The sequence below is a fragment of the Orycteropus afer genome, unplaced genomic scaffold, assembly GCF_000298275.1.
Source record: "Orycteropus afer afer isolate SDZICR_OR568_19922 unplaced genomic scaffold, OryAfe1.0 scaffold00040, whole genome shotgun sequence".
Taxonomy (NCBI): Eukaryota; Metazoa; Chordata; class Mammalia; order Tubulidentata; family Orycteropodidae; genus Orycteropus; species Orycteropus afer.
Window position 1 is genome coordinate 7318249 of NW_006921627.1, and position 18119 is coordinate 7336367.

An 18119-nucleotide genomic window follows, 5' to 3' on the forward strand; every position below is an offset into this window, starting at 1 on the left:
ACATCATAGCCACAGATTTTTGTTTTTTAAATACCATCTTCTGGAATAAAGTAAAATAAAGTCTAACTCTGGACCTAGTGTTGGGCCTCATTGCTTGCATGTCAATCTACCCCGTTAATCATCATGTACGATTTCTCACAGAGCTATTTTGAGAAACATTTAGAAAATGGCTTTTATATAGCTGTATATACCTTATTTATACCCTCCAGAAATGGTCTCTCGGTTTAGCAGCAGATGGTTTTTTTCCTCTAGTTTTCTTCTCATCTTTTCATCAAATTTAAATAGGAAGCCTAATCCTCTAACCCCAGGCATAAATTGATCACCATAGTCCATCCTGGAGCCAGGGTTGTGGGTGGGCTATGGGGAGGAAAGGCTGTTGGTTCTTTGTAAGGCACTGTTCCAGAAAACCTGAGGGGCAAATAGAGTGGGATAGTGGCTGCCAAGAGGCCAGACTCTGAAGGATATGAATTTGGCAAGGAGAAGGACCAGTGGTGGGGTGGTGCTGGTGATTGAATAGAATGTGGATGCCCTGGTTTGTTTCTCTCAACAACCAGAGTATCTCAAAGTCCACGAAGCAAATAACAGGGGCATCTCATTGACCTCCAGAGAATAGGAGCCAAAGCAGGTCAAACTACACTGGCATCACCCAAGCAATACATCCTCTGGCCTGCAGGAAGCAGCAAGTCGGGGGACCTACACAGTTGCCATGGCAACTGCAGTGCTGCAGCTCCTAAGGTTAAGGGGAGGAGAAGGGAGATGGAGAAGGCACGTAATGGCTGTTCTGGAAAAGCCCATCTGTTTCCTTTTCCCCAGGAAACCAATCTGAAAAAGAAGGAATGGACATCTGGGGTCTAGAGAGAAAATACTCCAAGATGCACCAAGAGCAGCTTTCCTGACTTGATATACTTCTCTTCCTTTTGGGAGAGGCAAGTCACTGACAAGGACAAAGGTCTGGTAGGCCTTGGTGAGTGGTATTATTCACACAGGAGTCCATGTGCAGGATTTAGGGTGGGCCTTGGGACTGCAGGCTCCTACAGCAGCAGTCCTGGGAGGCCTACCATCAGCCACAACAGGATTTCTTCTTGGCAGGGTGGCCAACCTGAACGGTGTCCTCTCTCACTGTGTCTTCTTGCTTCTTGAGGATCCTGGAAGTAGGGAAGATGTATATCAGTACTAGAGAAGGTGATGGGCCCAGGAGCTGGCAACATGGACCAGCCACCCTCAGGTTATACAGGTCATCTGGGTAATAAGGAAGGAACTCAGCTGCACCAGAGGGTCAGAGAAAGTCTACCCGTGGGGAATCTAGGTTCCTAACTGTAGTTGTACAGCCAGAGAGTTTAGTCAACATGGATCATTCAAGACACTCCTCTAAGAAGCCTCCTCTGATACTGTAGATTGGCCTAAATGCCTCTGACAGCACTGTGATTCCTCCTCCATTATAGCCCTTCAACCAGCACCATAATGCACTACTTCCTCAGCTGCCTCCCTCACCAGAGAATGAGCTACTTAAGGGTGAAGGCTATATCCTTTGCCTTTGTGTTTCTGCAGCAGCTGAGCACAGTAATAGTCATACAGTAGAGGCTCAGCTCAAAAGATGCATCTGTTGATTGTTAACTCTGTCCCATGTAGACACAGCTCCAGATTAAATGTAGGAGGTGGAAGATGAAAAATAATGGTATCTTTTCCCTGTTTTATTCTTTCAAAGCACTTTCACCTTCAGGAACTTCTTTGATGCTCAGGACAATCTGTGAGTGACATGGAAGGTATGCTTGATGTTCCTACATGACCAAGCAAGCTCAGAGAGGCAGGGGCACTTGCTCAGGGACTCATTGTCAGAGAAAAGCCTGGAACTTTTTCCCATGGTACTCTATAATCCCACAGTGTCTCCAGTGCATATAAAGATTTGTTCTGAGTTCTTAATTACTCAAATGAAAATGCTTTTTAAATGTCCTAAAATGAATACTGGACACAAAATGGGCACTATTAAGTATTAATTGAGTGGATGGGTGGATGGATGAATGGATGGGCAGGTGGATGCATAGGTGGATGGATAGGTGGACGGACAGATGAAATGAATGTCCAGAGGGATGAATGAATGAATGCCCAAATATTTAAAATGGGGCCCAGTGAGGTTTCATTTTCTTAATTTTAGTATTATCAGGGACTTAAGGAATCAATGTTTCCATGGGACCAGTCCTTTTAGCAACACATGAAAACCATTACATTGGATACCTCTGATTTTCCACCACAGCCCCTCCTTTCCCTGGCTCTTTCTCCTCACCCAGGAACCCATATTATAACACATTTGTGCTCCCAGTTGGCTGCCAACTAATCCCTGCTAAGGCATTTTCCAGTGATGAAGGACCTATAGGAGCTCTGGTGGTGTAGTGCCTAAGGCATTTGACTACCAACCAGAGGGCTGGAAGTTCAAACCCACCAGCCACTCCTTGGAAGGAAGACTGGGCAATCTACTTAGTAGAGATATCACCTCGGAAACCCAAGGAGGCGTCACTATGAGTTGGAATCAACTTGACAGCAGTGAGTTTAGTTTTTGGTTTTGGAAGGACCTATGATATGACCTTCCCAGGAGCATTTGCATTTAAAAAAGAAGACCCCTGGGATAAAGGCAGCCTTTAAGACTTAGAAGAAGGACTCTGCGAAAGATGTGTGTGTGTGTGTGTGTGTGCGTGTGTGTGTGTGTGAGACAGGGGCTTTCTTTTTCATCGTTATTATGTTTTAGAAGATCATCCCTAACCCCAGCAACCCACAAAAAGACCTGGTCCACCATCTCCTCTACTCAGAAGGTTCAGTGACAGGAAAGGAAGGTCCTGGGCAGAGGTGAAGGCAGTGCTTCTCACCACACCTGGGACAGCTGGATTCAGATAGTCGCTTTACCTAGTAAGTTGTGTCTCTTTTACCTGGCTAGGTGGAGCACAGACTCTTTGACATTGTGACTGGAATAGGCACTGCATTCATAGAAGATCAGACTGTGCTCCTAGAATCATAAAACACAGGGAACAAAAGGATTGGGGGAAGGTAGAGAGAGCTGTGGGGAGTAGGGGGCACCCTGCCTGTATCTACTCCCAGCCCCACTTCCTCCTTATAATCCCCCTTTAATTCCTCAGCACCCCCCTCCAACTCTGTACATGGTTTATTTCTGTCTCCTCAGACTCCCTGACAAATACAAGTTCTGTAACCATCTCCCAGGTGAGCTATAACAGTTGTAAAACAATGAAACCCTACGCTGCCTTAGTGCTTTACATTCTCAAATTGCTCTCAGGAATGAAAATTCTCACTTCACACTAGTTCTGGGATGCAGGCAAGGCCACACAGGCCAGGTCAGGCAAGATTCTTTCTATTTCAGTCAGGAAACTGAGGCTAGAGGGCACATGGCTGCCCTATGCAGGCCATATATTTCCTTAATGGCAGGGCTCCCAGCAGCATATTTTTCCTAGGATGCTGGCATTCCAGGGACCTTGGGGCAGAAGTCACTGAGGCCCTCCCAGAGGAATTCTCCCCTCACCAGTTCATTAACATTCCAGCTGCCCAGGTTGTCAGCACTGGTGCCCCAGGAAAAGCGCCCATCATTTTATTAGGCTGGGGCTGTGTTGCATGCGTGCAGGAGCCCTTGGCCAAGGTGCATCATATTCCATTTATCACACATTAATAGACTTTCTGCTTCATTATGACAATGCTACTGGTGTAGCACTCTTCGCTTTTAGACAGGATTTTCTTGGAGGCTGACACTTTGTGGTGACGTGGGCTAGTGGAGTGAGGACACTTCCTCCGTGGCTTCAGACCAAGAGGCTCTGCAAAGACTGCCAAAGCTGCCTCTGAATTCCACTCTCCTGGTCCACACTCAGCAGGCCCAGCTCCAGCCTCTGCCCTCTTCACCAGCCCCATACATTTTATCTCTCCCGGTCCATTTTTTTTCAGAACCTGGTTGTGGGTCAGCCTGTCAAATAGTAAAGGTGGTGGGATAGAAAGTACAGAGACCTAGAGTAAGAAGACAAAATTAGTCTTCTAGCCTCCAGTTCTGACCCCACTGCTGATGATTTGAATAAATCACTAACTTCCTTTTTTTTTTTTCCTGTGACCAAAGAAAAGAAAATGGAATAATAGTAATACAGGCCTATAGTTCCTTATCTAAAATCCTTGGAGACAGATGTATTTTTCAGACCAGTATGTTTTGGATTTTAGAAAAACAATGCATATAGATACTGTATATTGCCTAGGTGGTGCAAATCATTAATGTTCTTGGCCGCTTACTAAAAGGGTGGAGGCTGGAGGCTGGAGGCTGGAGACTGGAGGCTGGAGGCTGGAGTCCACCCAGAGGTACCTCATAAAAACTGTCTGACAATCTGCTTTTGAAAGATCAGCCATTGAAAAGCCAATGGAGCACAGTTCTATTCTGACACACATAGGGTTGCCCTGAGTCAGAGTAGATTCCATTGCAGTTGATTTTATTCTGTCTATTACACAGTACCCTCAGTGGGTCTGGGACAGTACTCTGTAATTCAACATGAATATTCACATAAAATGAGGCAAATAAAGGTCATAAATAGTTTCACTTCAGTTCTAATCTGATTTTTTTTTTCCCCCAGGTGAAATGCATAAAAATTTTCTGTTCACAGGGCTTTTTAGATTTACAAATTGTGGATCAGGGATTGTGGACACATAATTGCCTAGTGACCCTCTACATGAACACCTGCCAAACTCTTCCTCCTTTCTCCTCAACTCTTACCATCTGTGCTCATTTTCCCAGGTTCTGAGGTCATGAGTCCCTGATTAGAGCAAGCAAACTAAGAACTATAGAATCATAGGGCTAGAATGCATACCATCTTCCTTGGTTCTATGAAAACCAAGCTCCAAGGCAATAGAAGACGGCAGGCAATGAGCACTTCCTATTTGTTTTCTAGTGTGATTTCCATTAACCCCACTCGTTGCCTTCTTGGGCAATGCTTATTTTATCCTTTCAGTTTATCCCCTCAGTTTATCTTGAGTTCACAGCTTTGAGCCTTAATCTTGAATGGAAGAATGAATTTTCTAACAGAGCTGTTCAAAGAACAAACTGCCTTATAGATAGTGAGTTTTTCATCTTGAAAGGTGATCAAGTAGAAACATAGATCAAGTAGAAACATATGTGATTCAGATATGAGCTGGGGGAATTGAATTAAGTAATCTCTTATATCTCATAATTTATAATTCTGAGTTAAAGGAAGAAGTTTGGGATAATTCTCTAAGCTCTAGTAGACCCTTGGCAGCTCCATCTTGCAATCTGTGGCTTTCTATGGAAAGCCTAAGTCTAAATGCATAGGAGCTGGCTGTCCCATGATGCCCAGACACCCTTATTGCCCAATTACTTTCTTCTCACAAGGCTTCCAGAGAAGGTTCCCACAAAGGCTTCTGGTCCTAATTGCCCCGAGGGAGTCCCACCCTACCCAAAGAAACAGAAAGCCTTGCTCTTCACCTTGGCAAGCTGCTCTCCAAGGCCCCGTGGGACTTCTCGCTCCTTCTCGTTGTCAATTTTATTGCCCAGCAGAAGAACAGGGATGCAATCTCCCACAGCTTCCTGCAGAAGAGATAACTCCCAACTGAGAGAAGCTCCAAAAAGAAAACTCATAAAGACAGGCTTAAAATGTTGGCTGAAAAGATACAATCTGCTTTGAGAACCCCAATCCCCTTCCAAACCGCCCCCCCCATGATAACACAGGTGATGACAGTCATCCAGAGAGCAGAGAGCAGAGTTCCCAGAGCCTCAATCAACAAAGCTTTTGTAGAGTGCCTGAGGTTTGCCTTCTGGGTGCCTCCCAGTCCTTATCCATGCAATCTCCCCTCCCTCCTTCACCACTCTCCTTGGATCTTGAATAGAACATGGAGGATCCCCAAGTGTGCTGGGGGGGGGGACAGTTGACACTGCTGAATTATGGATCTTTGGAACCCCTAAGGCATTCCTAAGTAACAAAACTCAGTCTAAGTGGACAACACTCAACCAAGGGAATCCATGCAGTGTGGTTTAGAGCTGTCTGGAGGCTGCGTTGATTAGAAGTGGCATCTCCAGGGGTCTCACATTGAGCACATAACTTCCCTGAGGGTGGGATTCCCTGAGTACTGGGCCACACAGGGTGCCATTGTGAGCCTAACTGTAGGTCACTACATGGGGTCCAACATCTCCCTGTCATTGGGTGCACTGGCTCTGAAGAAAGGCCCTCATGAGCAGCTGCACTTGTTGACCAGAAGTAACAGGTTTATTCAATGGATCAACCTTATTTACTCATCCAACAGCTATGGTAGGTCAGCCAGGAGCCTGCACCCCAGCATGTCCACGTCCTCCATTGTAAATTGGGTGTATATGTGCCTCTCTGAGGGCAAAGGGCCCAGGACATACAGATATTAAGTGAGGAAATATGGTAATTTTCACATTTAAGCAGGTTGTTATTTTTACTTTGTGAAATATTTAATTAGGCCTTTTAATCATAATTTGCTAGCAAACAGTTATCACTGTAGCTAAGTGTTTTACTAAATGGAGGAGATGTGGAATAACAGAAGCGAACAAGAAGTTAGAGTTTTGCCACTTCTTCAGCTTCTTGACTTTACCATGTCAAATAATTGTCCAAAGTCCATCTTATAGGTATACTTATTTTAAGTTTAAACACAACTACACTTAAAATTAAGCCTCTATTGTTCCTTAATCTGCACATTCAACAACAAAGTCACTTTAGTATAGAGTCCACAATTCTCTAAACTTTTTCTCTAGATTCTTTCCAATTCACTCTGCTATCTAATGTCATATTAACTAAAAGTCTCTAAAAATGGCAGTTAAACGTATCCACAGTAAGGTGGTAATTAATATTTATAAATGATGAGGAGCTCTGGTGGCACAGTGGTTAAGTGCTTAGCTGCCAAATGAAAGGTTGGTGGTTCAAACCACAAGCTGCTCCATGGGAGAAAGGTGTGGCAGTCTGGTTCTGTAAAGATTTACAGCGTTGGAACCTGACAAGGCAGTTCTACTCTGTCCTATAGGGTCACTATGAGTTGGAATTGATTTTAACAGGTTTTAATGATGACTCAAAGGCACTACAAGATCCTACAGTGTCTTCTGACCCATCAAAAAGAAATTACATGTACTGTTAAGTGGGTTGCACCATATTCCAATATTTGAAATTGAAAAACCTACTTATGGCATATATGGAATGCTATGGCTCCCTATTAACTAGAGGGTTAGTTCTGGGAATACCCCCATCTTCTGACTGTGATGTGCAACAGAAAAAGAAGAGGCAGAAGCAGGGAAATGGGCTTGCTGTTTGGAGCACATGGCAGAGATATTTGTAGATTTATATGTGATGAGTGACTAAGACTTGTGGGATTTCTTGACATGGAAATGTTCAAAAATATGAGCATCAGACTTGAAATCCCAGGACCAAATTCTAACCTGGATTTTGTTATTATTTGGATTGGGTGATGGCCTTCAGCCTCCTCACTTGGAAAAGGGATGATGGATCCTGAATGACTGAATAGGATGAGGTAGAGAATAATTCATAAGCCCAACATCAGAGCCCTCTGTACCATATACAGCAGTGCTGCCTCATGGGAAAAGAAAGGGCAGTCATCTTTCCTTTTAAAAGCAGTTCTTGAGGGGAAGGAAAAAAAAAAAAAGAAAGAAAGAGCTTTAGAAGGTGCTGTGGTTTCTGTTCTTTGCATTGTTCCTCCCTTCACAACCACTCTGGACAACTTGCTTCCCCTCTCTGGGGCTGGCTTGCCACTGATAAAGGAAAATTAAGTGTATCTCAAAGATACCACAAAAATAAGTGAAAATACATATAAAGCCAGACAGATGGTATGTTAATATCATGAGTGGCCGGTCATCAACACCCTGATCCAAGATCAGTCTCTGATACAGGGGCATGGGGACTCAGGTGGGCTGGATGTCTCATGGTCCTCTCTGATTTTAACCTTAAAAGCCTTGAGCTGTCTGCCTAAACTTTCTCATACTTAATGAGGTTTTCAACCTTTGTCACCTCTTAGCACAAACCAAACCAGTTACCATCAAGTCAATTCCAACTCATGGAGATCCCATACGTTTCAGAGTAGAACTGTGCTCTGTAGGGTTTTCAATGGCTATGACTGAATCCAACTCATAGCGACCCCTCTTTGGGTTTCCAAGGCAGTATCACTACAGAAGTAGATTGCCCAAGCTTTCTTCCAAGAAAAGTGCCTGGTGGGTTTGAACCACCAGCCTTCTGGTTAGCAGTCAAATGCCTTCGACACTACACTACCAGAGCTCCTATGATCTTTCAGACTAGATCACTCAGCCTTTCTTCTGAGGAGCCTCTGGGTGGATTTAAACTGCCAACCTTTTGGTTAGTAGCTGAGCACTTAACTATTTGCCACCCAGAGACTTCCTCTTGGCACAAAGATATTCATAATTTTCCACTAGATGAGAAGCAACACTTTCTTGTAAGAGGCCGGAGCTTATCTCTGGTACTTGGTGACAAGTCTAAGGCCCACTCAACCTCTGTAGTTGATATTTTTATAGAGGTTAGTAAAACCCGTTAGGCATTGCAGATAAGAGTGAAGAAATCTCAGCTCCTTAGCCCAGCACTTGATCTCTCTTTAGAGCACCCAGGCTCTGCTCTGGTTCTGCCCTCATCTCAATGTGTAACTCACCTGAGTCACTCTTCTTCTCCGAACCTCTATTGTTTGCTCTGTAAAATAGGCCTGTAAAGCTTGTGTTTGTTCTATGCTTCTGACACAGAAGTCTTTTTACCCTTTTGATCATTTTAGTTGCTTTTCTCTGAACTCCAGCTTGTTGGAAGATGGGTGTTGAAATTCCAAAGATTACCCATCTCTGACTTTAAATAACAAGAGCTGTCAACTCAGAGCAGAGGACTGGCACTCAGCTCAGAATGTGCAGCTGCTGGATTTGGTTGCTTGCAGTGTGTATATGCGTGTGTGTGTGTGTGTGTTTTAATATCTGTTTGCTGGGAGGCAAGGAAAAGCACTTAGCTGGGATAGTGCTGCTATTTCTCTGGAGCCAGAATGAAAAATTTCTCAGCACATTAAAGCATGCAGTTATGCTAAGAAAAAAATGACTGCAAAATTATATCTTGGGGGTTTCCATATTTATCCACCCCCTGCACTATGAGTCAAAACAAGATTTATTTGTGTAGTTCGTTTTAAACTGCCAGCACTTCAAGCTCAACTTGGAACGTGGGAAAAAAAATCAAACTGCTATATTTTGCTCTGTGCTGTACATTGTCACCAACGACAAAGATCATGCAATAGGAATTAGCTAGCAGCCCAGGAACATAGAGGGAAGTAGGCTTGCCCCCCTTGAGCTGAAAAGCTGCTCTGCTTTGAGGCTGAAGAGAGAAGGATTGAAAAAGAAATGAACACCTATTTTTCAGTAACAGATTTCAACAATGGACCATGTGACAAGGGAGAAGCATAATGCAGTGGCAAAGCCCTAGATTCTAGTTCTGGCTGCACCACTGACAAGCTGCGGGGGCCTGTGGACGAGTCACTTCCTCTCTCTGGATCTCAATTTTTTCATCTATAAAAGAAGATATTGCATGAGGTTAATCTCCAAGTTTGTTTCCAGTTCTAATGTTTATCACCCAAAAAGGGGTTGTTGTTTGTTGTTAGGTACTGTTGAGTTGGTTTCAACTCCTAGCAACCCCATGCATAACAGAAAGAAACACTGCCTGGTCCTGTGCCATCCTCACAACCATTATCATGTTGGAGCCCATTGTTGCAGCCACTGTGTCAATCCATCTCACTCAGGGCCTTTCTGTTTTTTTGCTGCCCCTTAACTTTACCAAGCATGATGTCCTTCTCTGGGGACTGGTCCCTCCTGATAACCTGTCCCAAGTATGGGAGACAAAGTTTCACCATCCTTGCTTCTAAGGAGCATTCTAGCTGTACTTCTTCCAAGACAGATTTGTTTGTTCTTCTGGTAGTTCATGGTCTATGCAATATTCCTCACCAACACCACAATTCAAATGCATCAGTTCTTCTTTGGTCTTTTTTTATTCATTGTCCAGCTTTTCCATGCAGATGAGGTGATTGAAAGAGTTGATGGAGAAGTCCAATATCAGCAGTTAGAACAAGGCCAGGGGCCAACTGCAGAACAAACCATCAATTACTCATATGCAAGTTCAAGTTAAAGCTGAAGAAAATTAAAACAAGTCCGTGAGAACCAAAAAGGGTACCAAAACCAAAACTCAGCTGCCATTGCATCAATTCAAACTCATTGTGATCCTATAGGACAGAGTAGAAATGCCCTATAGGGTTTCCAAAACTGTAAATTTCTACTGGGGCAGACTGCCACATCTCCCACAGAGAAGTTGGTAGGTTCAAACCACCAACTTTTTGTTTGATCAGCAGTTGACTGCTTTAACTACTATGCCACCAGGGCTCCTTGAAAAGGGGTACAAAAAAGGCAAAATCAAAGATACTAGTTGTAGTAGTTAAAGTTGTGTGTCAACTTGTCTGGGCCTGGTTTTCAGCAGCTGGGCAGCTGGATGCAGTTATTCCACATGATGAGATTGAATGTGGTGTAATCAACTCCATGGTGGAATCTGCTGTGAGCAGCTAATTAGTTGCCTTGGGTACACAGCCTGCTCCAGTATAGAAGAAGACACTTTGAGAAAGATCTTGAACTTCTAGGCACATCTGGATCCTGCATTTGGCTAAGTCTTCATCTCAGTGGCTTGCCATGTTGCCTGCTGATCTTGGGACTATTTCTAGACTTGAACTAGTGGCCTGCCATGTTGCTTGCTAATCTTGGCACTGTGCCATCTTACAGGTCGATCTTGGGTTTGTCAGCCTCAGCATCCAGCAGCTGCATGGGTCAGAAAAAGCCTCCAGCTCTAGTGGGCACAGAACTGGAGGCAGAGCTGAAGCCAAAGGTCAAGGGGCCTTCACCCAGCCCCTAGAGCAGGCACTTTGAACTTGGACTTAAAGCCTCCTAAACTGTAAGAAAATAAATCTCTGTTTGCTAAAACCATCCACTTGTGGTATTTTCTGTTAGCACTAGATAGTCAAAACACTATTAAAAAAAAAAAAAGTCATATTCCATTTCCTTGACTTAAAGCCATGTTGTTGTTGTTAGGTGCCGTCGAGTCATTTCTGACTCATAGCCACCCCATGCACAGCAGAACAAAACACTGCCCAATCCCGCGCCAGCTCCACGATTCCTGCTATACCTGAGCCCATCATCACAGCCACTGTGTCAATTCATCTCATTGAAGGCCTCCCCCTCTTTTGTCGACCCTCCACCCTACCAAGCATGACATCCTTCTCCAAGGAATGGTCCCTTCTGACAACATGACCAAAATAGGTAAGACGAAGTCTGGCCATTCTCACTTCCAAGGAGCATTTCGGGTGCACTTCCTCCAGGACAGATCTGTTAGTTCTTTTAGCAGTCCATGGTACTTTCAGCATTCTTCCCCAGCACCACAACTCAAAAGCATCAACTCTTCTTCGGTCTTCCTTATTCATTGTCCAGCTCTCACATGCACACGAGAGGTGATTGGAAATATCATGGCTTGTGTCAGGCACACCTTAGTCCTCAAGGAGACATCCTTGCTCCTCAGCACTTGAAACAGTTCCTTTGTAGACGTATGGATATTATCCTATCACTGACAGCATTGTACTTCAGGACAGATCTTGAAACATCCTTTGTGATGATGAATGCCATGCCACTCCTCTTCAAACTGTCATTCCCGGCATAGTAGATCACATAGTTGACTGATTCAAAATGGCCAAAACCAGTTCATTTCAGCTCACTAATGCTGAGGATATCAGTCTTTATGTGTTCCATTTCATTTTGACAACTTCCAATTTTTCTAGATTCATACTTCGTACATTCCATGTTCCAATGATTAATGGATGTCTGCAGATGTTTCTCTTCAATTTGAGTGGTGCCACATCAGCAATGGAGGTCTCAAAAGCTTTACCTTATCCATGGGACTAAGGCTGGGTTTACTCAGATGATGCAGCTCTTTCCCAGTCCTATTCTGAGAGCCTTCTAACCCAACTGGACGATTCATAAAGTTGCGCGGTAAAGTATCAAACTATTTCTTTGCTATTCATAAGGTTTTCCTTGGCCAGTTATTTGAGAAGTGGATGGCCTCCTCCTTCTTCCTAGTCTGTCTCAGTCTGTAAGCTAGGCTGATACCTGTGCACCATGTGCATCCCGCTGGCTGTGAAACACCAGTGGCTTAGCCTCAAAACTCACATCAACACGTCACCACAGTAGAACAAACCGACAGACAAGTTTGTCTCCCTGTTGGAAACCTCTCATACCACCCTTACCTGGGTCCCTGTGGTTGACTCCTCCTCTGTCCAGATTCCTAGGCCTTTTAATCCCCTTTCTCCTGCTCTCCTGCCCTGCTGCTTTGGGTGTGCCTGAGTTCCTCTCCTCACCTAGATCCCTGCGGCTGACTGCTCCTCTGTCTGGATTCCTGGCTTTTTTTATCCCCTTTCTCCCGCTCTCCCGCCCTGCTGCTTTGGGCGTGGCTGATTTCCCTCTCCCCACCTGGATCCCTGCAGCTGACTGCTTCTCTGTCAGGGTTCCTGGCTTTTAATACCCTTTCCTGCTCTCCCACACTGCTGCTTTGGGTGTGCCTGAGTTCCTCTCCTCACTTGGCTCCCTGTGGCTGACTGCTCCTCTGTCCGGGTTCCTGGCTTTGTTATCCCCCGCTATCTCCTGCTCTCCCACCCTGCTGCTTTGGGCGTGCCTGAGTTCCCTCTCCTCACTTGGATCCCTGTGGCTGACTGCTCCTCTGTCTGGGTTCCTGGCTTTTGTATCCCCTTTCTCCCGCTTTCCTGCCCTGCTGCTTTGGGCGTGCCTGAGTTCCCTCTCCTTACCTGGGTCCCTGTGGCTGACTGCTTCTCTGTCAGGGTTCCTGGCTTTTAATCCCCTTTTTCCTGCTCTCCCTCACTGCTGCTTTTGGCGTGCCTGAGTTCCTCTCCTCACCTGGATCCCTGCGGCTTACATAGTGCTATTAGAATACATAGTACTATTAGAATAACATAGTGCTATTAGAATAACATAGTGCTATTAGAATGGCATAGAGATCTAAAAGATAAGTCCAACAATCCAAGACCACAGACACTGGGACAAGGAATCTGGATTTTGGGGATATAATGCCCCATTCAATCTTGTACCATGTTCCATTTTCTCTATGTGATCTCTCTCCTCTCTCTCCCATTGCTGTCAAGTCATTTCTAACTCGTTGTTGTTGTTGTTATGTGCCGTCGAGTCGGACCCAACTCGTAGCAACCCCTCCTTGGGTTTCCGAGGCAGTATCACTACGGAAGTAGGATTGCCCAACCTTCCTTCAGAGGAGTGGCTGGTGGGTTTGAACCACCAGCCTTCTGGTTAGCAGTCAAGTGCCTTAGGCACTATGCTACCAGAGCTCCTTTTCTGACTCATAGTGACCCAAAAGGACAGAGTAGAACTGCCCCATAGGGTTTCTAAAGCTGTAAGTCCTGACAGAACCAGACAGCCATATCTTTTCCATGGAGTGGCTGGTGGGTTTGAACCATCAACCTTTCAGTTAGCAGCTGAGCTTTTTAACCACTGCACCACCAGGGCTCCTTTTCTCTATCTAATGCAGTCCCCCAAATCATCAGGTGTCCAGTTTGCCCTGTGGTCTAAATACGGAGGTCCTTAGAGTCCATCCAGGTTCTTCTCCAAATTGAAGTAGTTAAACAAGTCCCACCCAACAGAGAGGACAAGGATGTGGGAGTTGGGAATGCTGATTTGGCAGGAAGGACTAACTGTTTTGATTTCCTCTAAGGTACATCTCACTGCCTTGAATTGATTCTGACTCATAGTAAATATATAGGACAGAGTAGAACTGTCCCATAGGATTTCTAAGGCTCTAAATTTTTACAGAAGCAGACTGCTTCATCTCTCTCCCATGGAGCAGCTAGTGGGTTCAAACTGCCAACTTTTTGGTTAAAGCCCAATGCTTTAGCCACAGCACCACCAGAGCTTCTTCTAAGGTACATAGACAATTTTAAATGATAAGAGAATCATCACAGAGTGTCTAGGCCCGGTTTGGGTCTCTTTTGTAGAAAGCCAGCAGGCAAGGTTGCCTAGGTGGGAAGAAGATGGGGCAGGAGGAGTAGGAGAGAACAATGTAGGGACAGGATCCTTCTACTTCACAGAGCATAGAGTTTACCTGTGGCAAGGGCTTTTGTGACTGCCTGGGCTAGGAGGGCTGCCTCCGTCCTCTCATCTTACACACCAGAGAACTTGGGGACCAGGAGGACACTTTCAGAGTACCTGGTCCATTCCCTCTTAGAGTGATTGGTAAATGTTTCATGACCAGGCAGTGGCTAAGCTGGAACAGTAAGAACTTTCTTTTCAGGAAACCCCACTACCTACTCCAGGCATCTGTTCCTGCTCCACACCACCTCTTCCAAGAGTGAGTCTTTCCCATGTATAATCTATGGCAATTTTAGCCCTTTCTTCTTGTACTGCTTTTCAGGTTGAGGGAGGAAGGGGCACTGAGAACAGCTGGCCACCATTCACTTAATAATAAGGCTTCAGAGCCTTGAAGACTATTATTAAAGCTCCCCCTCCACCCTCCCTTCTCCAGGCGAGGGAGTTAGTAAAGTGCTTGGAGCTCTTTGGAAAAATAAGGTGCTCCACAAATATAAAGTACTTATTATTTTCAGTTCCCCTCAGATCAAATGAGGTGTCAAGTTTTAATCTATCACCTGACATCTCTGATTGCTGGTTGCCAAGGCAGAATAACTTTGCTTTTCAAGAATCTTGAGAATAGTTGCATTTATGATGCCACTATTCCATACCTGAACATATACTCTGCCATTTGACACAGCCTCCTGCACTTGCTTTCCAACCCTGTGCCACTGAACTGAATGTGTTTTGTGGGTCTATTGTACTGAGATCTCCAGAGTGCCTAGTGAGTGCTGGGCATGTGCTAGATGCTCAGGAAATTCTCATGAAAGGATCATGGCCATCTTTTAAAAGGATTTAGAGTTTTGCTACTCAAAGTATGGTCCCTGGACCAGTAATATTGGCTCCACCTGTGTACTTATTCAAAATGCAGAATCTCAGGCCCCAACCCAGACCTGCTAAGTCAGATTCTGCATTTTAACAAGATATCCAGGGGATTCCCACATGTATTAGCATTTGAGATGCACTTGTTTAGACTGGGTACCTAGCTGAGACTCAAAATTATCTGGGGAGGTGTTACTTTTTTTTCATTTCCAGGCCCTGAACCATTCCATTTGGGAATTTGTTTCAAAGCTCCACAGGTGATCCTGGTGCTCATCCAGGTTTGGAATCACCATTTAGAGTTTGACTTCAACGTGTGTTAAAATTTTAAGAAAGGAAAAACTCAAGCTACAAATTATACAGAAAACTCCACCCACACAGAGATCATTCAGAGTTAACATGTATGGATTTACCATCTCTGCCTGGCTTCCCGAGCTCAGGGATGCACCAAGGCTTCTGAGCTGAAGCATGTGCTGATGTTGCTTTCAGCTTTTATCTGATGCAGGAATTGCCAAATGTCTAGTGCTTGGTGCACAGTTTCCTGGAGACAGACTGAACTTCTCCTTCTAGCTGTGATGGCAGTCCTCTGATATATCTTTACTACCACCACCACCAGCCACTCCTCGGAAGGAAGGTTGGGCAATCCTACTTCCGTAGTGATACTGCCTCAGAAACCCAAGGAGGGGTCGCTATGAGTCGGGGCCGACTTGACGGCACATAGCAATAACAACAACAACAACAACAACAACAACAACACCGACAAATTCAACCTGAGGTTCCACTTCTTCTGCTAGCTCCCAGGCTTTCTGTGCAAACAGATGCCTCTAATGATGGCAGATGGAGCTCTGGTGGCATAGTAGGTAAAGCATGTGGCTGCTAACCAGAAGGTCAGTGGTTCAAACCTATCAGCTGTTCTGCAGGAAAAAGAAGGGGCAATCTACTTCTCTAAAGATTTACAGCCTTGGAAACCAAATGGGGGTCACTATGAGTTGGAATCGACGTGATAGCAGTGAGTTTGTTTGAATGATGGCAGAGAATGCAGTTCCATAAACTTGTCTGCATCCATTGCCATTAGTCATAGACCTCTTGGACTGCTCTGCCTAGCTCTAATATATGTCAAAATTTAAATATTGGAGGACATGAAATGTCTTTTACTAGGAATAGGATGAATGACCTTAGAGAAGCTGTAGTCTCAATTTCTTCATCTTAAAAATAAGGTCGCTGCACTAATCAGTGCTTTTCAAAGAGAAACACTTTTGACTAATAAAATTGTACCTAGATATCCAATATGCAAAGCTAGAAGAAGCTGAACAACTTCTTGATGGGGGTAAAGGGGCCCAGTATTGTGAACACTAAGCCTTTCCTCCACCATTTGACTATCAGTTTGTCACACTGTGGTGGGTTGTGGTTGCTGTGATGCTAAAGCTATGCCACCAGTATTTCAAATATAAGCAGGGTTACCTAGGTGGACAGGTTTCACCAGAGCTTCCAGACTATGACAGACTAAGAAGAGGGACTTGGTAGTCCACTTCTGAAAAAACTGGCCACAGAAAGCCTCATGACTGGGCAATGTTTCATTCTGTTGCACAAAGGGTTGCTATGAGTTGGAACCAACTTGACAGCATCTAACAACAACAACAAGCCTTTCCTTGCCCCTTGCCCTGTCCCAGTCCCTGGGGATCTTTAGTCTGATCCCAGACCTCCAAAGAAGATAAATTTGAAGATTACTGGATTAAGTAATCCCTAAAATCTTTCCTGGTGCTTAACTTCTGTTGAAAAAGAAAAAAGAAATTGTATTATAGATTTTAGAGTTTAAAAAGGAACTTAGTTCCAGATTATCTGCACCATTTGTTTCCATTAGACTGGTTTAGAGCCAATCTGCTTCATTTCAAAAGTTACTCTATTGAAAGTCTTTTAGACACAGCAATTCTGAGGAATTATATTTTTTTTAAATTCTGAGAAATCCTTGAGTCTGGCTTCCATTGTGTTTTTTATGTTTAGTGGTATTGGGAAGGATGTGGATGGAGAGTAGAGAACCACCAGTCAAATTTAAAAGAGAGACAGATTTGGGTGGGAAGAATCATAGATTTTAAGGCCAGAAGGATAAGTAAATAAACGACTCCAGTGTTCTGCCTTCACAAAGATACGCTGTTCATTCATTTATCCAACATCTGTTGAACACTGGGGTTCCATGCTAACCACCTGGGTAACAGGGACAAAGAAAATGTAGTTTCTGTCCACAGGAGTCTCAGAGCCCAGCAGAGGACAGGACTGGTAAATGTATACTCTTATAGCCATGTGATATGTAACAGGGGCACATGCAAGGTTTTATGGGACTTGCTGCACCATAGTCTTCAAAGTGACATTTTTGTTCTTTAACAGTTTAAAGAGATCTTTTGCAGTAGATTTTCCCAATGCAATATATCATTTAATTTCTTGACTTTTGCTTCCATGAGTGTTGATTGTGGATCCAAGTAAAATGAAATCCTTGACAACTTCAATCTTTTCTCCATTTATCACAGTGTTGCTTATTGGTCCAGGTGTGAGGATTTTTTTTTTTTTTCCTTTTTATGTTGAGGTGTAACCCATACTGAAGGCTGTAGTCTTTCATCTTCATCAGTAAGTGCTTCAAGTCTTCTTCACTTTCAGCAAGTAAGCTTGTGTCATCTTACACAAGCAAGTAAGCTTGTTTCAGGTTGTAAATGAGTCTCCCTCCAATTTTGATGTTGCGTTCTTCTTCATATAGTCCAGCTTCTCAGATGATTTGCTCCGAATACAGATTGAATAATTATGGTGAGAGGATACAACACTGACACACGTCTTTCCTGATTTTAAACCATGCACTATCCAAGCAGACTAAGATGCACCTGACCCATGACATGATATTTTCAATAGCCTCATATGGATTTGAGAGCTGGACAATAAATAAACACTGCAGAAGAATTGATGCATTTGAGTTGTGGTGTTGGCAAAAAATAATGAATCACTTCTAAAAATTAAATGTTTATGTGCTTCCAAAGACTTCTCCAAAAGAGTCAAAAGAGAACCTACAGATTGGGAAAAAATATTTGGTAATAACATA

The 18119-nt window shown here is 44.1% G+C and overlaps 1 protein-coding gene across 1 annotated transcript in view; it reads right to left on the reverse strand.

Annotated features, from left to right (window-relative positions):
• Window positions 1–1060: 1060 nt before the first annotated feature.
• The window catches only part of CRACR2A (calcium release activated channel regulator 2A), a 134630-nt gene continuing 117571 nt past the window's right edge, over window positions 1061–18119 (reverse strand). The window contains exons 15-17 of the mRNA XM_007937072.1: window positions 5471–5572; window positions 2919–2995; window positions 1061–1145 (exon numbers count right to left, since the gene is read on the reverse strand). Of these exons, the coding sequence (XP_007935263.1) occupies window positions 1061–1145; window positions 2919–2995; window positions 5471–5572 (264 nt within the window). The remainder of the gene's footprint in view (window positions 1146–2918; window positions 2996–5470; window positions 5573–18119) is intronic.